At 53.2% G+C, this 23,542-nt stretch overlaps 6 protein-coding genes across 19 annotated transcripts; 4 read left to right on the top strand and 2 right to left on the bottom strand.

Annotated features, from left to right (window-relative positions):
- Positions 1 to 124: 124 nt before the first annotated feature.
- On the top strand, positions 125 to 5,831 carry H257_17793 (hypothetical protein). Its single transcript, XM_009846735.1, has 10 exons — positions 125 to 707; positions 774 to 1,144; positions 1,208 to 1,492; positions 1,603 to 1,856; positions 1,910 to 3,902; positions 3,964 to 4,215; positions 4,563 to 4,748; positions 4,846 to 5,032; positions 5,098 to 5,624; positions 5,723 to 5,831. Exons 1-10 carry the CDS (start codon positions 170 to 172, stop codon positions 5,783 to 5,785), a joined length of 4,656 nt encoding a protein of 1,551 aa, XP_009845037.1. The 5' UTR covers positions 125 to 169; the 3' UTR covers positions 5,786 to 5,831.
- Positions 5,832 to 5,853: 22 nt separating this feature from the next.
- Positions 5,854 to 8,907, bottom strand: H257_17792 (hypothetical protein). The gene is made up of 3 exons (XM_009846734.1): positions 7,594 to 8,907; positions 6,680 to 7,538; positions 5,854 to 6,618 (listed from the first exon to the last, which is right to left on the bottom strand). Exons 1-3 carry the CDS (start codon positions 8,856 to 8,858, stop codon positions 6,001 to 6,003), a joined length of 2,742 nt encoding a protein of 913 aa, XP_009845036.1. The 5' UTR covers positions 8,859 to 8,907; the 3' UTR covers positions 5,854 to 6,000.
- A 145-nt stretch (positions 8,908 to 9,052) lies between these two features.
- Positions 9,053 to 13,643, bottom strand: H257_17791 (hypothetical protein). Of its 14 annotated transcripts, XM_009846721.1 has the most exons (10): positions 13,370 to 13,643; positions 12,847 to 13,299; positions 12,637 to 12,738; positions 12,456 to 12,554; positions 12,211 to 12,315; positions 12,064 to 12,162; positions 11,914 to 12,012; positions 11,775 to 11,858; positions 10,250 to 11,721; positions 9,053 to 10,192 (listed from the first exon to the last, which is right to left on the bottom strand). In XM_009846721.1, the coding sequence occupies exons 1-10, from the start codon at positions 13,559 to 13,561 to the stop codon at positions 9,127 to 9,129; spliced, it is 3,771 nt and encodes a 1,256-aa protein (XP_009845023.1). In that variant the 5' UTR covers positions 13,562 to 13,643; the 3' UTR covers positions 9,053 to 9,126. The 14 variants fall into 14 exon arrangements, with proteins under 14 accessions (XP_009845023.1, XP_009845022.1, XP_009845025.1 ...); XM_009846720.1 differs by having other exon boundaries at positions 9,053 to 11,721; positions 13,370 to 13,627; XM_009846723.1 differs by lacking the exons at positions 12,847 to 13,299; positions 13,370 to 13,643 and having other exon boundaries at positions 12,637 to 12,781.
- A 1,262-nt stretch (positions 13,644 to 14,905) lies between these two features.
- H257_17790 (hypothetical protein) lies at positions 14,906 to 17,554 on the top strand. The gene is made up of 10 exons (XM_009846719.1): positions 14,906 to 15,415; positions 15,473 to 15,584; positions 15,633 to 15,749; positions 15,797 to 15,850; positions 15,933 to 16,100; positions 16,151 to 16,441; positions 16,546 to 16,682; positions 16,756 to 16,899; positions 16,979 to 17,103; positions 17,149 to 17,554. The coding sequence occupies exons 1-10, from the start codon at positions 14,982 to 14,984 to the stop codon at positions 17,307 to 17,309; spliced, it is 1,743 nt and encodes a 580-aa protein (XP_009845021.1). The 5' UTR covers positions 14,906 to 14,981; the 3' UTR covers positions 17,310 to 17,554.
- A 989-nt stretch (positions 17,555 to 18,543) lies between these two features.
- On the top strand, positions 18,544 to 20,649 carry H257_17789 (hypothetical protein; the record flags this gene model as incomplete). The annotated part of the gene is made up of 2 exons (XM_009846718.1): positions 18,544 to 19,774; positions 20,387 to 20,649. 2 exons carry the CDS (start codon positions 18,544 to 18,546, stop codon positions 20,647 to 20,649), a joined length of 1,494 nt encoding a protein of 497 aa, XP_009845020.1.
- Positions 20,650 to 21,675: 1,026 nt separating this feature from the next.
- H257_17788 (hypothetical protein) lies at positions 21,676 to 23,195 on the top strand. The gene has a single exon (XM_009846717.1). The coding sequence runs from the start codon at positions 21,716 to 21,718 to the stop codon at positions 22,982 to 22,984; it is 1,269 nt and encodes a 422-aa protein (XP_009845019.1). The 5' UTR covers positions 21,676 to 21,715; the 3' UTR covers positions 22,985 to 23,195.
- Positions 23,196 to 23,542: the final 347 nt, after the last annotated feature.

Here is a 23,542-nt window from a genome sequence, read left to right as displayed (position 1 = left end):
CAAATGCTTGTGGCCTCAACTATGTTTAACGATTTCAACCTAGCGTTTTAAGTTTCGACGTGTATTAATTGCTGCAGGGTGCAGTGTGGCGGGAATGGTTTTTTGTTTGCGCGGAAATATACTGGGAAAACCCAAAAACGCGCCACAGGTCGAGGCAGATCCTTCAACGATGTCGCGTCGATCAAGCAGAGCAAGTGGAAGCGGCGGTAGAAGTGATGCGCTCAATGAGATTCGGCGTCTCCGGGAGGCCAAACTGAATGGAAGAGACGAAGACGACGATGGCGCGGGCGTCAAGAAGGTTAGTCGCATTGAGACGTACAATGCCAAGGAGGGTAGCATCTACCAAGAACTGAACGAAGACGAGTACAACGATTTGGTTCGAAAACGTCGCGAGGAACTGCCTTTTGTCGAGGATGACGAAGGCGGGATGGGGTATTACGACGACGGCGAAGAGCAGTACTTCGAAGACGACGGCGATTTGGACGAAGAGGTCGTGGACCCCGACGACGACGTGGACCCGAACAACAAGAAGCGACAGAGCTCCGGGGCATTGTCCAGTGCGTATGTGAAGCGAGCCAAGCGCAACCAACGCGCCAAGCTTGGCACGGGCACCGACCAGAAGATCACGCACATGTTTTTCTCTAAGTCCAGCGAAAAGCCGAGAAGTGCCCCCGCTGCTGCCGCATCCTCTCGACATGCGAAACAAGGCACGCCATATCATACACCTGACGAACTCTACCTGTACTTTCTGACGTGTCTTTTTCATTTTTTAGATATCGACCTGGATAGCATGTTGGACGACTTGACCAGCAACCCCCTCGACGCATCGCTATCTCGCGCACGAAAGCCGCCCGTGTTTCCTTCCAGTCGAAGCGCCACTTCATCGCAACATGTTTCGTCTTCTGATCGCCAATTCATGCAGGAATACCGCCCCAGTGCTACCACCACGACCGAACGCGACGACACGGACGACGTACAGGACGGCGTCGACAATGGCTACGAATTCGACGACGATGCCGCCGTGGCCCCAGTCGACCCATCGAATGATGGAAACGTTTCGTCACCACTAGCTGCACCACCGACCCAGGACGTGGCGGCGGTAGCGCAACCTTATGTCAGCAAGCGCGACCTGCTGCTCAAAAAGGTACATATATCCGACAAACATGGAGGGATATATGTACTGACATGTGGTTTGTGCATGTTGTAGGCGAGAGAAAGTCGCGTCGAGGCCTCCGCAGCCACAGAACGCGCGTTGAACTCCAGCTCTGTCCCGTTTGTGGGCGAGAAACCCGTGGATGATGTCGTGGACTCTGTTCCGTCGAATCAAGTGGGCGAGTGGTGGAACCCGACCAACGACGCGGAGGTCGACACCATCGACACATCCACAGCCGCCGACGGGGAAGCTCCTGCTTTGAACGACGACCTGCAACTGTTTTGGACCGATGCCGTCGAAGTGCGCGATCGACCTGGGAAATTGTACTTGATCGGCAAGGTATATATATATATATATGACAATCTCGACAAAACCCCACCAGTAGTCGATATATATATATTCATGATGATGGGGATATATATATATATTGACGGTATGTATGTATGTAGACCAAGGACGCGCAAGGAGGAGGGTTTAAAAGTTGCTGTGTGATTGTCAACAACTTGCAGCGATACTTGTACGTTGTGCCGCGCGTTCCAGACCAACACAAGGACACGTACAGCACCATGGGAGACATGCCCAAGGACATCCAGCAACAGCTGTGGATGAATATGCACAAGGACATCAGCTCCCTGCTCATCCCGTCGTGCATCACCGACCGCAAAGACCAGCAGACATTCCGAACCAAGCTTGTCGACCGCAAGTACGTGCTTATTTACATGTCCACTGTGTTTCTAAGAGTGATTCTGTGGATAGCTATGCATTCGACTTGCCTGACCTGCCTCGGGGTAAGAACACGTACTTGAAGGTCAAGTACCCCGCGCGGTATGCTGCCCCGCATGCCGACGTGTGCGCCAAGGGGGGTCCGTCGTTCGTGCGCATCTGCGGCGCGTCCGTCCGGCCATTGGAGACGTTTCTCATCCGGCGCAAGCTGCTGGGGCCAGGCTGGTTGCGCATCTCGGGCGCCCAGCGTGTGACAACCAACCACCAAAGCTACTGCAAAGTCGAGTACGAAACAGCCAGCCCCGTCCACGTCGTGCCTATCCATGGCATCCCGTCGCCGCCGCTGACTGTGCTCAGCTTGAGCATCAAAACGTGCTGCAACCCGCACTCGCACAAGCACGAAGTGGTGGCGTTCTCGGCCGTGACGGAGACCAACATCAACCCCGAAGGCGGGAGCAAGGGCAAGGGCAAGATCTCCCACTTCTCGGGCATCCGGCCCTTCCTGGCGGACGGCCACCAGCGGTTCCCCGAGTCGTATGGCCCGAACGCGCTAGCCAACGATCGGTTCCGGGCGCCGCAGTCCCTGAGCATTGAAATGAACGAAAAGGCGCTGCTCAACTTTCTCTTGGCGCGGGTTCAGCGTGAAGATCCGGACGTGATCGTCGGCCACAACCTGCAGGGGTACACCCTGGACGTGCTCATGTCTCGCATGGACAACTTCAAGATGGGCGGCATGTGGTCGCGGCTCACGCGGCTGCGGCGGGGGCTGCTGGCACCCCTCAATCAAGGCGAGGGCTGGAACGAGTACCGATTGGACGACATGTCGAACGGCCGGCTGTTTTGCGATACATTTGTGTCTGCCAAGGAGCTATTGACGTCGCAGTCGACGTACTCGCTGTCCCATCTCGTGTCGACGCAGCTTCAAAAGACGCGAGTGGAAGTGGAATCCACCGACATTCCGGCCATCTTGTCGTCCGGGCCCGATAACTTTGTCAAGTTCATCCACCACACGCTGGACGACGCCATGTTTGTGCTGCACTTGATGCACAAGCTGGAGGTGATCCCATTGACCAAGCAACTGGCCAACTTGTGCGGGTACCTCTGGACACGCACGCTGCAAGCCAACAAGCGCGCCGAACGTATCGAGTATTTGCTTTTGCACGAATTTGACCGATCGAAACACAAGTTTATCGTGCCTGAAAAGTTCCGGGACTCCAAACAATCGTCCAAGTCTGTGGGCAAAAAGAAGCGCGAGCCCGCGGGGTACGCTGGCGGCATGGTGTTTGCACCCAAGAAGGGTCTATATGACAACTTTGTTGTGCTGTTGGATTTTAACAGTTTGTACCCGTCCATCATCCGCGAATACAACATTTGCTTTACGACCGTGGAACGAAGTACGTTGAATGCCACCAAGGACGCGGGTCCAGCCCGTCGGAAAACCAACTTGGACGACGACGACGACGACGAAGATGTCGATGAGGTGCTGGTCAAGGCAGAGAGCGACGTGCCGGCGCTCCCGAGCTCGTCGTGTGCCGAGGGGGTCCTGCCCCAAGTGATCAAGCGGCTGCTCGAGTCGCGCAAACTCGTCAAGCAACAGCTCAAGGCAGAACTCAAGGCAGGCAATATCGAGAAAAGCCAAACACTCGACATTCGGCAAAAAGCCATCAAGCTCACGGCCAACTCCATGTACGGGTGCCTCGGGTTCCGGTACTCGCGGTTCTACGCCCGACCAATTGCCGCCCTCATCACGTCCACGGGTCGGCAAACCCTCCAGCGAGCTCAAGAGGTGGCGGAACAAGAGTGCGGGTACGATGTCATTTACGGCGACACGGACTCGATCATGGTGGACTCTCGAAGCGACCAGCTCGAACATGCCAAACGTATCGGCCGCGAGATTCAAATCCAATGCAACAAACACTTCAAACTGCTCGAGCTCGAAGTCGACTACATCTTCAAGACCATCTTGCTGCTCAACAAGAAGAAATACGCGTCGCTCGTGGTCAAAGAGACCAATGATGGAGTTGTGGTACAGTGATGAATACTATGTTTTGCATCTGATTGTTGATATATATATATATTTGGTGTAGACGTACGAAAAGGAAGTCAAAGGACTGGACATGGTGCGGCGAGACTGGTGCGTGCTGTCCAAGGTCGTGGGGAACGTCGTGCTGGACTTGATCTTGTCGGGCATCGGACGAGACGAAGTCGTGGAGAAGATCCACGAACACTTGCAAACTGTCGGCGAAAACATGCGCACTGGCAAGGAGCCAATCAGTCAATATGTTATCACCAAGAGCTTGAACAAGGCGCCGGAACAGTACCCTGACAAAGCCAAACAAGTATATATATATATACCTACCTACCTATATATGATATGTACAAACATGTATTTATTCATATATATACGTGTATATGTATTTATTTTTATATACACATGTATATGTATTTAGTTATATATGTATACATTATTTATTTGAAATGCATTCTAGCTTACATGTATACTTGCTAATACGCATATTTGTATATTATTTCGCATGTATATATATATATGTTGGCTTTCTATATATGTGTATATATATTACTTACACATGTATATAGGTGCTACAGTTCTATCGATACATGTGATATTTTTGAACGAAATATGTGCAATACCTCGATGCATATTAACGAATATGCTGTATATTAGTACCACGTTCAAGTGGCGTTGGCGCTGCGAAGCCAAGGAAAAGCCATCGGCGTGGGGACACACATTCCGTACGTGCTTTGCAAAGAAGAGGAAGCGGGGAGCCTCCGCCGGGCGTACCACCCGGACGAAGTCACGCGATCGCACGGAAAGCTCAACATTGACATCGAATGGTACTTGGAAGCTCAGGTTTGTGATCTCAAGAGACTGCTATTTGCATGGCGATGGAACACTAACTATATCCATTTTATTGACAATATTAATAAATGTATGTCTTAACATGTAGATCCATCCGCCCGTGAACCGCCTGTGCGCGCACATCGACGGCACGTCCAGTCCCCAGCTCGCACAATGTTTGGGGTTGGACACGTCCAAGTTTTCTCACTCGGTGCAAAACGTGGGCGACGACGAAGTCGACGTGATCCCGAGCGTCCTCCAGCACGACTCGGACCGATTCAAGTCGTGCACGCCACGTACGACTGACTGATGGATCTCATTGTCTCTAGCTGATAAAATCTCTTGTTTGTTCTCGCTCTAGTTCGATTAACGTGCCTCAAGTGCGGCCAAGAAAACGCGTTTGAGGGGGTGTATGCATCCCGGGCGTCGCGGTATTCGTCGGGGCTGCTCTGTCCGAACGCAGCTTGCAGTGCCATCTTCTGGGGCTACGACCAGCGCGGTCTGTACGGCCAAGTGGGCGATGATTTCGCGTCGTTGGTGTCGAATCGGATGCATCTGGCCATTCGAGACTGCACACGACGGTACTACCAAGGATGGGTCGTGTGCACCGAGGGGCTGTGCAGCTCCCGCACGCAGAAACAGTCGCTTCGTGGGCGGCGGGGGGACGCGTGTTCGGTTACGGGGTGCCGCGGAACAGTGTGCATGGAGTACTCGGACAGCGCGCTGTACACGCAGTTAAAGTACTACGAATCGCTCGTGGATGTGAACCATGCCCTGGACAACATTCAAAAGGAAAATGCACGCCAGCCAGGTCAAGAGATCACCGTCGGCGCCCTCTCCGACTCGCACCGAGACTTGTTTGCGAAGCTGTGCGTGCAAATTCGAGAGGTATTGTCCAGTTTACATACTACATGATGGGGATCGTGTCCCACTATTTTATGCGATGATGCAGTTGTCAAGAATTGATTTGGTCTGTGGATGTGTAGACGATCGATCGCAACGATTACAACTGGGTCAAGCCATCCATGTGGACGTCGCTGTTTTCCTAAGTGTATATATATATATACTACCATAAATATAGTAATATATATTTCGTATACACATACATGCATGGATATCCACAACAACACTCGTTTCTGTTTACTTGGAGGCGAAAAGTTATTTGGCGGGGTGCTAGCATACACAAAGTCACCCAACGTTATGCTATATGGACGAGGCGCTACTGGTAGTTCCTTTTCCCAAACAACTTCAAACCAGCCCATGTTTACTTAATGTCTTCGTCGTGCTGAACGCTCGCGCGTCGGGGTTTTGAGTCTTGGATCAGGACAAAGTGGCCGTGCTTATTGAACACGATGCCGCCGACCATGTTGATGTGGCCCTTGGCCAGCAAAATGCGCCCCACTTCCACTGCCTCGGCTTCTGTCGGCACAATTGCATTCTCGACGAGTGACTCGATCATGCTTTTGCACGACAAGCACGCCACCTCTCGCTTGAATATCCCAAGTCGGGTCGACGTGGGCTGGACGTTCTTGTGGACGTGGCGCAAGATAGACAGGAGGCGGACGTCTTCGGAGATGGGGTGCCCGCCCCCGAGCAATGAGCTGCGACTTAAATACTGCAGCACTTCGGGGATGTGACCGCACAACCACCGCAGCTGCTGGAGCGAGTGGGGCCAGAACTGCGGCTCGAACGTTCGCCCGTGCGCGCGAGTGCACCACAGCAGCAGCGACAGCTGGTAAAACGTCAACTTGTGCGCTTCCATCGACACCCCACGGTTGAGCATGCTGTATTCGAGCATGTTGGGGTTGATGATCATGTTGCCAAAGTCATTGAGCAGCACAGTGGTCCCGACCTCCGTGAACGAGTCCCAAAGCGTCCGGATCTACAGCATCACATCTGTCGTTGGAGTATTTCATGCGACAGAGGATGATATGGGGGCTTACGGGGGAGTGGCAGATGGGGTCGCGGCTGTTGACAAAGCGAAACGTGGCGGGTACGTGGGCGTTGTACAGTTTCTTGAACGCGTTGCCGCCGACGCGGGGGCAGCCAAAGGTCGTGCACGTCACATGGTGGGAGCCCCACTTTAGCGCCACGTCCAAACTGCACAGGATGGCGAGCGCCCCCCCGAGGCTGTGCCCCGTGACGTACACCGGGCGCGGGCTCTGGCTGTGCAAACATTCGATCGCTGCGAGCACCCGCCCCGCCACAGTTTGATATGCCACCCAAAAGCCTTCGTGTACCCACGGGTACTTGCGCTTGCAGCAATTCACGCGCGACACATTCTGAGGACGGTACTCGGGCTCAACAGTGTCCACAATGTGGTCAAAGCTGACCTTGTATTCTCGGCGGGCGGCGTTGAAGTCAGTCCGAAAGTTCTTCCAGCTCGTCGTGCCCCGAAATGCCACAACGATCTTGTCGGGCGACTGCACAATCAAGCAGTGCGTGTCGTTGTGGGGCTCGTGGATGTGATCCACCAGGCCAAACCGCTTGTCGCCAATCATGTTGTCCAAGTGCATAAACTCTTGCGAGTAGTCCTTGTGGCCGCACGCGTACGCCAAGTAGGCAAAGTTGAACATTTCAATCTGCCCTTCCAGGACGAAATGCCGCGGATCGATCGTTGCCACAGACGACGCCGACGACGACGAGTGCTTGAGCAGGTCGGAAATGTTGAAATTCGCCGTCTGAAACACATCCGACGGGTGTACAAAGTACCGGACGCGGTTGGTCTTGACATCGAGCCCCCCCGGGGACGAATGGATCCACCCCCGCAGCCCCATGGCGTCGGCGGGTAGGCACGCATACCTACATATATGCATTAGGCGTGGAAGCTGGACAACAAGATAACGTCATTACGTACATGGAGATGAGCAGCCATGCCACGATGGTGAGCCGGAAGCCAACGATGGCGGCCGTCGCGCCCGTGCACTGAATGCCATTGGAGCTGGTCACATAGTACTCGGTGGGAACGAGCCACGACACGCCGTGGCCACACACCACAAGCGCAAACACCATGTTGACGTTGTAATTCATGAAAAAGTTGAACGCGACTATGAACTTGGAAATGTTTTTCACAAAACAGAGCCGAAATGACCGCCGCACTTGGGATATTTCAAGGAATGCCCACGCCGAGAACGCGCCGTCGATGGCAGTTATCACAACGCATGTGATGAGGATACCGGGGGCCACCTCCACGGACGAGTGGATGTACAGCCGCGCGACTGTGACGAGGTTGGTCATGGGGAGGTAGTCCAACACAAACCCAAACGTGCAGCCCAGCACCACTCGCAGCACGACGTAGCACGCGTAGGGCCAGACTGCAAATTCCACTTCGGTAGACACGTTGGAGGTAGTGGGTGTCTTGAAGCATCGGCAGAGCAAGTTGAGGACGGCGTATAGCAGCACCGCTTGGATGGCATTGAGGACGTTCCGCACGGCCACATTCACCGCCCGTCCGTGGCCGTCGTACCAGCAATGACGGCGCGTCGCCCAGGAGCCGTAGGCGCCGGAAAAGCCAATGCCAAATACGACTTCTCCTAACGAAACAAGCCCATACACCACTGCAATCAGCGCCATCGTCGACTGCACTGGCTGTCGCTCCCCCGTGGGCAACTTGTACATCCTGCGGGTAAAGACTCCGCACACGGCACTTGTGAACGCTTGAATAAGGTAGTGGGCTACTTCGATGTCCATGTCTGGGGACGCTGTCACAGAAAACCTCGAACTGGACCACCACACGACCGAGCCAATGCTCATCAGCGCCCCAGCGATCAACACCAGGTTGAACAATCCGTATGTAATCATTATGTCGTGCGGGGTGAGGGTGTCCATTTTGAGATCCGTGGTCGAGACCATCGAAAGCCGTTTGATTTTGAACCGACTGAGTGACCCCATCTGACGCGCGATCACCTTGATCGAGTCTCGGGTGACCTTGCGGGAGATTCTCCGCGAGGTTACGACGCGACTGTGTTTCTTCACGACCTCTTCGACTTGGTGGACATCGCGTGAGATGCCAGCCTCAATGTCCGCCAAGGGGTCCACGTTCAAATTGGGCAATGTCTCGAAGGGCCTGGCGGTAGCACGACTTTCTGGAGGAAGCGCTCGGCTGTCGCCGCTGGGCTGCATCGCCCACTTGCCGTCTCGATGGCAATGGGCAGAGTGCTTTTCGTTGTATGGTTTAGTCTATTTTTGGCACGAATGGTTATATACACGTACACACGATTGAACGTGAAGCATGGGGGGGGTCTTCTTGACAAAAATATAAGCCACGTCCACTGTACATAGTTCGTCGACCAAACTCACAAGTAACCACAGAGAAACCACAAGTAGTGTAGGTACAGTATCATTATCCAACAAGTTCGAATGTCACTGGACTACAAAAATCATACGCTATCTAGTGCTGCTTTTTTAATTGCTTTTCATATGCCGCCAAATTTGGCAGGGACGCGACGTGCCGGATGCTGCCCTTGGTATCCATTGGCCCGGCGGCTTCGTTCGGATCGGTTTGGAACCGCGGCGGCAGACGGTTGATCATCCCGAGCATGGGTTTCGTCTTGACGTCGAACGTGATGCTCTTCTGGAACATCTTTAGATCCAGCTCTTTGGTAAGGCCAGTCGTCCCCACGGTTTGCGCACGTTTCCGCATTTCGCCAACGTCGGTGCCCGTCTCGTTCTTCTTCATGGCGTCGATCGTGCTGTTGTCCGCGTCGTTGTCGATCTCAATCGCCAGCGCATTCGCACTCGACACGTGGATGTTGGTCAACGACGCCTCGATGGCGTCCTCGATCGCATGGATCCACTGCTCCTGCCGGCCCCACGTGTCGGTCATCACGAGAAAGTTCTTGTACCCCTTGGTCGTGAACTGGATGCCGTGGGCTCCTCCCCCGGGCCCCGCCGACGCCCCAAACGAGTACCATTTCCGGACCGACGTCGGGATCACCCACTTCATGCGCGTGGTCCAGTTGGCCGTGCCGCTGTGCAACGTGTCGCAGTACCACAACTTGTCGCATTTGCGACACAGTCCCACGTACGTGAGCGTGAACGTGAGCGCGTGAAAGGGCATGGGCACAGGGAACTGGATGAACGACGACACGCGCGTGGGCTCTGGCACGGGAATATGGTCGTGAATCTTGTCCTTCTTGTACATAAACCCCGAGATGCTGTCGTCCGTGACGTTCACTTTGCAGTGGAATGTCGCCGCCCCAGAAAAGATGGTCTCGAGGTACCCGCTCATGCGCTCGACGTGGCCGAGCGTGCTCGTCACGTACTTGGACGAGCTCTCCTTCAAGCTGATGCAGCCAGAGCAGAGTGGCGCGTGGCGCTGGCCCAGCGGCGTCATTTCCACCGCGTTCTGCTTGGCCAGCACCGTTTCAAACTCGGCCCACTCGGGGGTCCCGAGCGTGTACTGCCGCACCAGTTCCTGGCACGTGATGGCGGACTTGTCCTTGTAGCTCGGCGTGCTACAACATCCGCCACTGTCAACACATGTTTGGGGGATATGATTGAGATATACGTACTTGATCAAGGTAAAGATGCTGTTGGCAATCGTGGTCATGTGACCCTTGTACTGCACCCGGGCGTGATATGACTTCATCACAAACAGCAGCAAACTCGTGGACGAGACAAACAGACTGTTGAGCAGCGGACACGACGGCAGCCGCTTTTGGTCGGGGTCCAGTAGCACGAACCGAATGATGTCGGTGACCTCGTGGTGCAGCATGCTGTTGGTCGGGTTCGACTCGAAGCTCGACATGAGCACCGGCATGCAGCCTGCCGACGCCAACGACGCATTCAGCGCACCGTGCTGGAGAAAGATACATCGCTTGAGGAACGTGACGAGGCACAGCAGCGTGTTGCCGGTCTTGCCTGGTTTGGCCACCACTTGTTTGCACAGCGCGACCATCGACGCCACGCGGGGCACCAATACGGTCGTGAGGTCGCAGTGGACATCGCGGAGCAGCCCCTCGACGCTGGCGACGTCGCGCTTCTTTTTGTGGTAGCCCAACGTACTCATGAGCATCATGAGCACAGACAGCGCCCCGCCTTCCTCGAGCGGCAACTTGGCGCTAGCGCACACTTGTCTGGTTAGTTCGGCGTACCCCAAGTCCAGAAACACTTGGAGCGCGTGGTCTGTGCGGCACAAATGCGCCAAGAGCGTCCGCAGCAGCTCGTTTTGCAGGCCGGGGGGCGTGCGCGCCGTGATGAGGGGCAGCGACAAGTCGTGGTTTTCCACAAACACTACCGCGTCGCACACGGAAGGGGGGAACACGATGTACTTGAGCAGCGAGCAAATGTTCTCGACCGAGTCGCGCTGGTACGCCGTGCCCACGCCCCAGCTGAGCGTGCGTTGCCAAGAATAGAGCCGGTCCAGCATGCACCCAAAGAGGCCGCTCTGCGCCACATACCCTTGGCCAGCTTTGGACAAATCCGAGTAGAGCAGCCACACGAGCGAGTCGCGGATCGAGTCGAGCCCAATGTGGCACACCAGCCACGGCACAATGTGCGCGCTCTCGGTGCCCAAGAAGTACACCATGGCTGGCCCGAGGCCGCGGTGGTTGACGTAACAGTTGACCACGTCGCAGAAGAGAATCACGAGCACCGGGTCCAGCTCGCCCGGGCGACACAAAAAGTTGAACAGCACTTTGAAGTACCCGACGCACGTTTCCAAGTCGACGTGGCCGTTTCTTTCAAATACATGGACGCCGTACCAGAGCGCGACTTGGCAGCAAAAGTGATGCGCTTTGTACGCGCCATAGAGCGGGTCTATTTTCGTGCAAGGTGGCGCCGCCGTGAGCTGCCGCAGGACGTCGAAAATCACATGCGGCTCCTCCAACCACGCCACCGTCCGTGGGTTCCGCAGCACTTCGCGCTTGAGGATGTCAATGCTAACGCCGTCCTTGGTGTCGGACATGCCGATCAGGTCCAACACGGTAAACCCTGGCGTGCCCACCGCTTCTTCGATGTGGCGTCGCTGGTCCTTGACCGATTCCTACTCGCAATGTCGTCATACAGACAGGCAGGCATGTTTGAGGAAATCGTCACATTTTCCGCGCGTTCGTGCAAGTAGTCTTCGATTGTCTGGTGTCCAGCGCGCGCGGCAATCGATTCCGCCGTGTTTCCATCTCGCTACGGATATCAAAAGCCAACATCAGTGTATGTAGCTCGTCGCATGAATCTGTACATCTTTTGCTGTCAAGCTCGCTCCTGCGTCGGCGAGTTGCTTGACGGCGCCCAATTTCCCAGCGCGGGCCGCTTCCATCAGCGCCGTGGTCGAGTTGGCCTACCACGAGATATACATGTCAACCAAACCAAAGCACAGGAACGGGCTTACGCTCGGGACGTCCAAGTCGGCTTTGGCGTCGATCAACGTGGCCAGACAGTCGCCGTGGCCGCTGCGAGCGGCGTTGTGCAAGGCCGTCGTGCCTCGTTTCTACGGCAATCCCATCAACAACACCCCCAAACACGGCGACGTTTGTACCCGATTGCGCGACAAGTTGATCCCGCCTCCCTTTCGAATCAAGTACTTCAAGCACGCGTCCGACCCATCTCGCGCCGCAATCATCAGCGCCGTGTGGTCATGCACCTACCCGTATATATATATATATATATAATCAAGCTATACATATATATACATAATCATGATATACACCCTATATAAGGATATATATAATCATCATATACACACAATATATTTATATATTTATATAGATATATATCCCGTACGTCTTCTGCGTCAATGTTGGCTCCAAACATGACCAACGCTCGGGCCACTTCAATGTTGTCGACGGAACACGCCACCATCAGCGGCGTTGTGCCATTGGGCTATTCATAATATCGTCAACAAAGTATTATATGTATATATATGAATAATAGCAGTTCATGCAAATTGTGTACTAGTACCAACCTTGTGCTCGTTCAACGACACACCACCCGTGTGCAGCACTTCAATACAGTCCACGTGGCCGTTCTCAGCCGCATCGCACAGCGCATGCGACAGCGGAATCTCCTAAATGTGTACACCAGATGACCGGTCATTGCAAAACGAATAAGATGAAATATATATATCGGCATGATATATTTGTGCAGATATACGTATATATATATACAGTAGTACCTTGATCGACAATTTGGCTTGCGCAGACAAGAGCAACGAGCGCAGGATGGCGGTTTCGCCGAGCCGCGACGCCGTGGAAATGCCGAACGGGATGTCGTCGGCCTCCAAGCGCTCGAGCGCCGCTGGGCCGCGGAGGAACTCGATGACGACCTTGGACGGCTTCTTGGCCATGAATTGGTCGGCGTGGTGTTTCGACAGCCGGACGATGGGGATGTCCACGGACTGCCGCCCTGACGAGTGGAAGCCCTCAAACAACATCTTGGGCCCAAAGTATGCTTCCCGCTCGATGAAGATGCATCCCGTGACGCCCGCTTTTATCAGTCGGCGAATGATGTCTGGAAAGTGCACCCTTCCCCCGCGCTCGACGACGGCAATGTTGCCGGCCAAGGCATCGGCGTTGCGGAGTTCATTGTCTGCCCGGATCGGGTCGACAAACACGACGTGCCCTTGGACCTACACCGCCACACACACATACACCATATCGTCACGTGAAGGATAGGATAAGCTAGAATCATGCGCGCACCTGAGACCCTCTGCTGTTGTACTTGTAACTGGAAGGCTCGGCAAAGTGATGCTGTCCGTTCCACACGACGAATGGGAGGCCTGCATAATGGTCCGGCGATCGCAGTCTCTTGTCGCCTGAGCTTCCACTGGAGCTAGTTCGATGTATGAGCGTATGCTGCTGGCGTGCGGACGAGGACTGTTCGTTCCCCATGGCGTTGGACTACTCTGCGAGGACAGGCCACGATGCTGGTGCCGCAGGTTTCTGCGATATATCCTTGGCAACACAGTATGCGATGACAAATTGACCAATCACAGCAAGGTAACAAAACAGCAGATTCCCCAAATGCATCCAACTCAACATGCAAGTCTTGGACTCCACGAACGTTTCCTTGCACAGCTCTCGTATGTACATGTTCATGACAGTGACATGGGAGAAACCACTGGCAGCGTCGCATGCATCGAGTGCCTCCACTCAGTGACCATTGTGCCGTTATGCACAAGTCACCATCACGGCACTAGCACATGTTGCTCGGTGTGATGTGCACCACGACGTTGTTGGGCGACCTCATGAATCTGCCCATGCAAGACAACTCCACAGTCCCGAGGTGAATCATCGATTGGACCCACACTACGTCATGCGTTTGCAGTGAAGTAGGTATGACGCTTTTCCGTTGGACGTGAACTTACGGACACTGTCAAGCAACCGGTCCACGACAGGGCGGATTGGAATTCCGCGTGATCAGCGTGCAGCCTGACTGGCTTCTACTTAGAGCACCTTGTTTGTTGCTGCATTCTTGCGTACTTGTGGAATGTTCAGTACGTGGACCGCATCGATCGACGGTGTGCCGTCCCCTACGGCCTTTCAACTCTCCAAACGACCAGCGACATTGCCTGAATCGATATAGTCTTTCCAGAACGCTTCTCCTTTGAAAGGTGGTGTCGAACCCCTGTCCTTCCGCATGCATGAAGGCCACCGATTATTCGACACGGCCGATCTTAGTGTGAGTTTCCACCGTGGAGACGGGCTTTTCTACACACTCACGCAGGTGACACAGAGAACAACCGAATGGGATGGACAAGCTCTTGGAGTTGCATTCCGAGAAATGTCAATGCCAGCTTAGCGCCGCCCATGCTTGCGATGCGGCTCACTCGGGGACTGATGGAAGGAGGCTGCATTGGATTCCACGCGGACGGCTAGCAAGACCACTGTAAGACACACTCACCAGCGACACTGAATACGACGGCGGCTGTATGGTTCGTTCGTCGAGCTCCCATCAATAAACTCTGCTCCGCCCAAGTAGATTCGTCGTTGATACATACTAGTAGGACGAAGGAAGAAGCAATTATATCTCGTCATGAAGACATACACGCATTGATGTTCGCAGAGGTAGTTGCATCGCCTGGACATCTGAACAGTGTCAAAGACAGTAACCGTTACACTTGTATCCTGGCACATAATGGACCAATCCGCACGCTTCAACTACGTCATGAACGGTTGTGATTGGTCGATATCTTTAGACGTCCGGTGAAACGGCCGTCGATCATTTTTGAGCAAGTCAAGCAAGCGGCCCTCAAGCAGCATACATATACAACACCTCGGTTGTGCCACCCAGCTCCCACGCTTCGTTCCCATGGAGATCACGCCGCGGAACAGCGATGTTACCGCCAGTGTTGCTGTCTTTCTCCCCCTTGCAAGTCCGATCGAGCCACAACGTCACCATGACACGGACAAGAAAGTAGTAGAGGTTGCGGACGCCGACGACCTCCCATCGATTGGCGACTTGCGCAACAGCAAATTCAACCTGGATTTCAAAACCGAAGGCCGCCCATCCGCCACGGCCGCTTCCATCGACGTTGGCCACTTGAGTGCTGACAAGGCGACGCGCAACTCCTCGAGTCCTGGCTTTGCAAAGCAGCGCTCTATGAGCGATGTGGCCGTGTCGGCTTCGGGGGCCGCGTCTCTGTCAAGTACACCAGACATGGCGCAAACTCTAGTGGTGGCAGAGCCAGGTTCCCCTGCGGCCAAAGCCATCGACATCACCAATCAATTTGACGGCAAAAACAAGTACTGTACACATTTCCCTTCGCTTCTTCGTATGAAAGTGTGTTGATCATGTTGTAGCATTCGGCAAACGTCCAAGTTGACATTCAAAAAGCCCGACGGCAACGAAATCGATGGCCAGCATGAGCAGTACACGCTCACGTATGGCATGATGACTGGCATCCTCAACTCGGTATGAATGAAATGTTGCTGTCCTTGGGGAATCTCATGTGTGTTCCAGGCGGGCAGCTTAAACATGTTCAAGCAGCGTCTGACCATGAACGACTTTATGCGCGTGGACAAGAGGGAATTTCCCGCCAACCTGCGGTCGAAACTCGCACATTCGTTCAAATTCAAGGTAACGAACTATCCCAATCACATACGGATGTGATGGTGCTGCTGAAGGACTACTCGCCCGACATTTTCCGCCAAATCCGTCGCCGGTTTGACATTGACAGTGTACGTACAGTCATACTACGTGGTAGTTCTCTGTACCTAGGGAGTCACAACACCTCGAGACTCATGGCGAACTCTGGGGCAGGCGGACTACATGGTCACACTGTGCGGAGATTTCAACTACATCGAGTTCATGTCCAACTCCAAGTCGGGGCAGTTCTTCTTTTACTCGCACGACGGCCGGTTCATGATTAAGACGCAGACGCAGGACGAGTCCAAGTTTCTCCGCCGGATCCTGCCGCATTATTACAAAGTATCCCGACATCAACATGTGTGTATCTTTGTTGACAAGTCGCTGGGTAGTTTGTCATGGAAAACCCCAACACGCTCGTGACGCGGTTCTACGGCATGCACCGCGTCAAGATGCACCACCTGAAGAAGCAAATGCACTTTGTGATCATGGCGAGTGTGTTCAACACGCCCAAGGAGATCCATCTGCGGTTCGACTTGAAAGGATCGAAAGTCGGCCGCAACGCTACGCCCCACGAGAAGAGCAAGAACGGCGTACTCAAAGACAACGACCTCGTGGACGAGCACATCCACTTGTCCCTAGGCCCCGAGAAACGCGCGATGATGCTTGAGCAACTCCGCAAGGTACGTACGTACGTGGGTCCGTCCTATCGTTCGTTCGTTATTACACTATTTGTCGTCTTGCATGTGTCATGGGATGCGATCGTGATGCGAGTTTGTGACTGCAGGACGTGGCGTTCCTCAAACGCATGAAGATCATGGATTACAGTCTCCTGATTGGCATCCACGACTCGGGCCAAGAGATTCTCTTGTCCCCCACGACGCATCCGACGCCGCCGCTCCTTCAACTGACCTCGGCCGTCCCGTACGTTGATCAACGTGCCGAGATCAACCCATCGCACACCGCCGTTGGCATGACACGAGTATGGTAGGAACAGTCGACAACCCAGTGCCGCGTCGTCGCCGCTGCAAACTCTAAACGACCTCAAGTTGCACGAATTCGGGGCGATGTCGTCCCATATTTCCGACACCGCGAGCGACGACAACTCGGACGATGATGTTGAATTCACAGACGCCCCCTTGTACGTACAACATGTTGAGATATATCCATGGCTAGTACCCACAACGAGAGGCATGCGATGGATGATGACGATGATGCAGGTCGCCGCGGACGCTGGACACGACGCCCAAGTCGCCGTCGGGCGGATCGATCTTTTGCAAGGACTTTGGCGGTGTCCTAGGTCGATTGAGCACCCGCAAGAAGAACGGGAAGATCTACTTTGTTGGTAAGGCACGAGAATTAGGAAGTCGGTTGATGGGCTGTGTCCTAGGCATCATTGACATCCTGCAGCAATACAACACACGCAAGATCACAGAAACGGTGTTCAAAGGACTCGTGCACAACAAGAAGGACATTTCGAGTGTGCCGCCCGACCAATACGGCGACAGATTCCTCGACTTTATCGAGAAGAACGTGCTTGTGGACGAGTAGACATAATATACTGCAGACGAAGGCATGCATGCTGGCTGTGCCACGACGACCAAGTAATAGCCATCATGGTATTCCGGTGGTGGGAAGTCATCGTCGCCGCATCGCTGCTCCATAAACACTGAACTACATGCAGATGGTTCAGGCATAGCTTGAAGTCGTACACTCCTCATGCACGGTCGATTGATGTTGTGTAACATAGCATCATTCGACCACCGGTAACACATTTTGTAACGTTTCCCATCCGCAAGACGGCGTGGCTGTTATCCGGATGTTTGAGCACTTTTACAGTTAGTACCGGACCCATTATTGCTTGAATTTGAAATTATACTATTGGCTAATCTAATTTTGAGTGGCTTTGATTGGCTCTTGAAGAAAGGACAAGTATATTCAACCAATCAGAACTCCGGCGTGATTCAATATTGATTCGACAAACCAGGCGAATTTTGGAAGTTTATAGCGAATTCACAATAGTACTTCGAATCGGTGTTTATTCTAATTGGGACCAGGGGCTTTTCTATATTAACGTTACTGTACTTGAAGTACTCGAGTACAGTACTACTGGTAGTACTTCGAACGAGTGCCCAAGGTTCGTCACTTGAAGGTTTCGAGTGAGTATGCAATCGTTGAAAGGCGGTTTGTATGTGTTGTTTACCGTTTTTTTCAAGTGTCAGCCAATCAGCGACCAGGCGGCCTACTTGTGCTTGAAAAACGCTAATGTGACACACTTAACACTTGTATCCATTACTATCCGCTACGTACGGTAGTACTTAAGTAACTTATGTCCTAACGTTTCACTGTACGATGTCTTGCCAACTACTGTACTCCGAGTAACTTATGAAGTCCATTCCAGTAACTAACTATAGGACGTGTCACCTCTCTCTACCTCCTCACTCATCTCGAACATGAACGCGACTGGACACAATCCTGTCGGCTAAGTGTGTCCCGCTACTACGCGCGGAGGGTCAAAATAATTTTGCCCGTCGTCTTGTTCTGAAAGTACGTTTGCTCCGTTGCGGTTTTTATCGTACAAACATGTACATTAAGTAATGTACGGTTTTGGAATGTACGTTTGACATGTTCTTTGTTAAGAGATCGAGCGTACAGTACGTAGTACGTACATTATGGGGGTACATTGATATCTCTGCCTTCAAAACATTGGTTCTGTAACACACGGTCGTCGCATCGCCTCCTTCCATTTCGACTTTGTCGCCACCGACCAGACGTCTTCCCAAGGATGGTTCGTATGCTTGCTCTTCTTGGAGGCGCGTGCTTTGCCGCCGCGCAATCCACTTCTCCGACCTTCACCCCTCCCCCCACCCCTGTGGCGTGGTCCATGAAGAAGGTTCGCTCGGTCCAAGCTCGTGTCCAATCGTCGCCGCCTGTGTGGGATGCAAACCAGAAAGCATTCGTTGCCAACTTCAAGAACCTCAGCCCTGACCCGACGTTCCGATGGCAGGCGTCGCTGGACACAGTCAACACGGCTAGTGTCGAAGGTGCGTTGTTCTACGTGCAAACGGAAGGCATTGGCCTCGACGTAGACAATGCTTGCTCGCGCAAGACCAACATGACGTACATTTGGTTTTACGACATTACGATTGTTCAGCCGTACTTTGCGGTGTCTGAGTATGGCACGGACGGCGGCGTCATTCCTGAATACGGTGCGTTCGTCGCCATGGACAACGGCATGTGCACCCTGCGGGAAACCACCATCCCAGAGCAATGCTTGCAGTTTTCTGGCCTCAACTACAACCCGAACCTTGGTCCGTACGTTGGAGGGGAGCCTCGCAAGACCCACCCCAAAGGGAACTACGCCGACAACGTGTGGTTTTCATTCCCAGGCCCTTGTTTCATTAAGCCGTTTGACCAAAAGTCGACCACTTGCCGCAACGATCCGGCGATGAAGGGCGGATTGTGCCCCAAGGGTGTGGCGCCCGACGGTGTCACGTGCACGTACTCGTTCGACGTGTTGGGCTACGTGAGCATCGACGACTTGGTCGGCATCACGAGCTTGCCCGTCCCCGGCTCCCCGACCCAAAACTTCACGGACCGTGTCCAGTTTTGCAAGGCCGGTGGCATTGAGTACAACTTTGACACGAGCTTTTCCAACTTGACGTTCTGGAACGACCCGTTGAACGTGACGGCCAACGCGGAACGCACCAAGAAGATGATGACGCTGTACTCTGACACTGTGACCGCCGGCAAGGGCGTCGCGGCCAACTTCAAGCCGTTCCCCAACGTCACGGACCTCACCGCCGCGAATCCGCCGTGCTACGTGAACAACATTTTGTGCTCTCAAAACGCCCTTGGCTGCAGACGTCGCCTGCTTGCGCAAGTGTGCGAATTATGCACCGTCGACAGCCCTGAATGTGTCAAGAAGCCGTCGAACGCCGCTCCTTTCCCGACACTCGTCAAACAGTTCTCGCCGCCCAGGCCCACATTGGCCAACGGAAAGCCTGCACCGCCGGGTACCGCTGGGGCTGCATCCTCCACGGTTGTTGGCGTCGTCACGTTTGTTATCATGGCCTTGACCATCCTAGTATAAGTACATAACTAACTGCACATACCCCAGGATTTGTTGACGAAGTCGTTCCTTGTATACAGCCTATACTGGGAAGATTGCCGAAGGATAAGCAATACCAACATTCTGATTAATTTCCTATTCTGGAACGTGTTTCTGACGCGTTTGAAGGTGATTAGTACTACTACTAGTACGTGTATATTAATACTGAAGTATACACGATTTACGAAACAAACACGAAACAAAATACACCAGACTACTAGCAATCACAAAACGTTTTTGTTTCGTAAATCACTTGTATCTAATTCCTGCTATCTTGAAATTTGTATCCGATTGCTTGTATCTTAGATATATGGTGATTTACGAAACAATCACGAAACATGCATACTATTAGTAAGTACTACGTAATTTACTGTGGACAGATATCAACACGCCCCACCATAGGCAACAATAGCACAGACGCTGCTACACGAACCTCCTCCACCAGCATAGAAGTGGTGGTACAACCAGCATAACAGCGGCGGTACGTTGGTTTTCGTTCATGGAAATGCTCGACTAGCACTTCAAGATGGCCAAGTGGTCCCGAATCGCCTGGTCGGGCTCGCCAACTTGACGTTGGCGCCGTCCTCGCTGACCAAAGCGGTGCAGCGCCAGGCGGATCTGGTGCTGCGCAAGTCCGCGACGCGAGGAAATGTGCGGGAACTCCTGCCAGGACAGATGGTCGTCCTTGACACTGCGCGGACCTTCGAGACCCAGCAACATGACTGTATGCTGGACCCGACGCTGTGCATCCCGGCGGACTCTTCACACTCCGTACAATAACTAGTTACTGGAAAGTCAACGTGATGCACATGTTAGACTAACTGTTTTGCTCTTGCGTTCGTTTAGTTAGAATAACGGCAGTCGCAAGGCAGTACAGTCGTTAGATGGAGAGATACTTTGCGGTATTGTTCACAAAGTCGGTGTTCAAGACTAAGGACTTCACCTCCGCGTGCACTGGGACCTCTTATGACAACAACAATATTTGACCTCTTAGCACATCAACAATATTATTAAGTTATGGCGCCACTCGAGGTGCGCGGCATGCAGTGCCTCATTTACATGGCGGTCGACGTCTTGGCAGTACAAACATCATGATTATGAAGTTGCACTGTAGCTGTACAGTAGCGAAGTGCATTTAACACTATATTCGATTGGAGCTAAGTGACGTGTCCCTGGGGTCACCAACATCGAAGTTGATGCAGTTGGATTAGTTGATTGTCTCGGGTCGTGCCAACACCGAACTGCTTAGTATGAGCGAAGCGTGCCTGTGATTGCTACTGGGTGTACCGGATTGTTGGCAGGCTGTACATGGTCTTCCACCGTAGCAACGTCGTACTCGGAGTAAGTCTCAAGCTCAGCTTGGTCTGGCACTTGCATAATTTCACCACATGATACTCTAGTACTACTAGTAGTAGGTGTGTTTCGTAGTTTGTTTCGTAAATACCCAGATAAAGGGAAGTACTGTACTTACTGTTAGTACGATAATACTGGTAAGATTACAAGCATTAATATAGTTAGTAATACTAACGCTACTACAGTACTCAGTGTACTTTTGTCTACTACTTCGTACTAAGTAACTTACTACTTCGAAGTAGTACGTAGTAGTGTAGTAGTACTGTTTAGTAGTATTATACTAGTACTAGTAAGAAATATATTAATACTATTTCAATAGTATTAATATTAAAATATTAGGTAGCATCCGTGACGCTGGGTATTTATACCCTCGGCGTGATTTGATTGGTTCAGAATGTAGGTTACTAAAGAAGGTTTGAAACTCCCGCCGAGTGTGAACCGCCACTGTGAGACCTTTCGAGTCCCCAACACACATCAAGCGAGCGTTGACCCCATGATGCTCGGCCATCTTTTCGCGTTCGTCGCCGCATCTGTCGTGACTGCAGTGATGGCGGAGAATACATGGAAGATGACCCCCGTCCGGTCGATCCAAGCTCGCGTGCAATCGGACCCGCCCGTGTGGGATACCGACAACAATGTGTGGGTGGCCGTTTTCAAGACTGGAACAAACACATTCAACGAGAAGTACGTGGCGTCGCTGGATACGGTCAACACGGCGAGCGTCGAAGGCGCGCTAATGTACGTGCAATCGGAAGGCATCGACCAGGCCATCGTACCTGGCTGTTCCCGCAAGAGCAACATGAGTTACGTGTGGTTTTACGACATCACAATTGTCCAGCCAACGTACGGCATCGCTGAATACGGCTCCAACACGGCCATTTACCCCGAATACTGCCAGTTTGTGGCCATGGACAACGGCATGTGCACTCCAACGGCTGGCACGACGCTGCCCAAGGAGTGCTTGCAGTACTTTGGTGGCAATGGACAGCCCAACATTGGGCCTTGTGTGGGCGGCGAGAACCGGCTGGACAACCCCAAAGCACCGTACGACAACAACGTGTGGTTTTCGTTCCCGAATTCGTGCTTCACTAAGCCGTTTGGGGCAAAGTCAGACGCGTGCCGGGCGCAACTCAAGGGCGGCCTGTGTCCGCTTGGCGTCGTTCCAGACGGAGTTGCGTGCACATTCTCGTACAACTTGCTCGGATATGTCAACATCGACGACCTCGTGGGCATCACGAGCATGACGTCGTCGGCAGGAGAGAAATACCCCAACCGGTACGCGTTCTGCCAAGACGGCGGCATCGAATACAGCTCCCAAACCGGTCAAAGCTTGCCATTCTGGGAGAATCCCACCGATCGGTCGGCCAACACTGCCCGCAGCCAAAAGATGATCCAATACTATGGCACCCAGGTTGCTGACCCCGTCAAAGGCGCCAACATGAAAGCCTTTCCAGACGTAGCGACCCTCGCAGCGACCAACCCCCCCTGTTATGTGAATAGTCCGCTCTGCTCCTCGGCCAAGTTTGGATGCCGACGAAAACTGCTCGCGCAGCTGTGCGAAGTTTGCACCGTCGAGGCCAGCGACTGCATCAAGCGTCCAGCTGGCACGCCGTCGTTCCCGGCGCTGGAAAAGGCGACACGATCATCCTCTGGAGGAAGTAGCGGAAGCTCTACCGCGAGTGGGAGCGATCAAAACGACGCTGCACAGTCTATGGCGCACGTCGGAGTGCTTCTGCTGGTTGCCCTTGCGTTGTGCGCGTAGAAGCACGACACGATGAAGGCGTAACGAAGTACGTCCATTCAAGGACTGCAGTTCGACGAACGAGTGGCATACAGTACTGCGCGTACACACTGCAATGCTTTTGACAGCCTCGAGTGTATTTTACATGTTTACATTTACTACACTAGTAATGATATACCGATTCCAATGGTCACCAATGTTGACACTACTGCGCAGTACTGTAGTGCCTTCGTCACTCTTAATAGTTGTGTGGATATCATTCCCAACTCAGCCAAACTATTTGGCTACACAGTCGAGATGGCCAGACCAGTGCTGCGAGGCTACAGCAATCAATGCATCCAAAGTTGTTATCCTGCTCTACAGCAATCAGTGAACTTGTTGGCTTGGTGGCCGAGATCTATGTTTCAGCACCCAGTGAATCCAACTTGTTAGCCGAGATCTGCTGCCACAGCCAGTGAATCGAGGCTTCAATGCTTGAAAGTACTCTCACAGCTCTGAAATGTCATCAAGTATTTATAGCTGTCCAACCACACCACGTGCTTCGAATGATTGGTGGAGTTGACCATGATCTCTTGTAAG

This window comes from Aphanomyces astaci (genome assembly GCF_000520075.1).
Source record: "Aphanomyces astaci strain APO3 unplaced genomic scaffold supercont1.119, whole genome shotgun sequence".
Taxonomy (NCBI): domain Eukaryota; phylum Oomycota; class Saprolegniomycetes; order Saprolegniales; family Verrucalvaceae; genus Aphanomyces; species Aphanomyces astaci.
The sequence above is the reverse complement of the archived record's forward strand: the minus strand, read 5'-3'. Positions and strand labels throughout refer to the sequence as shown.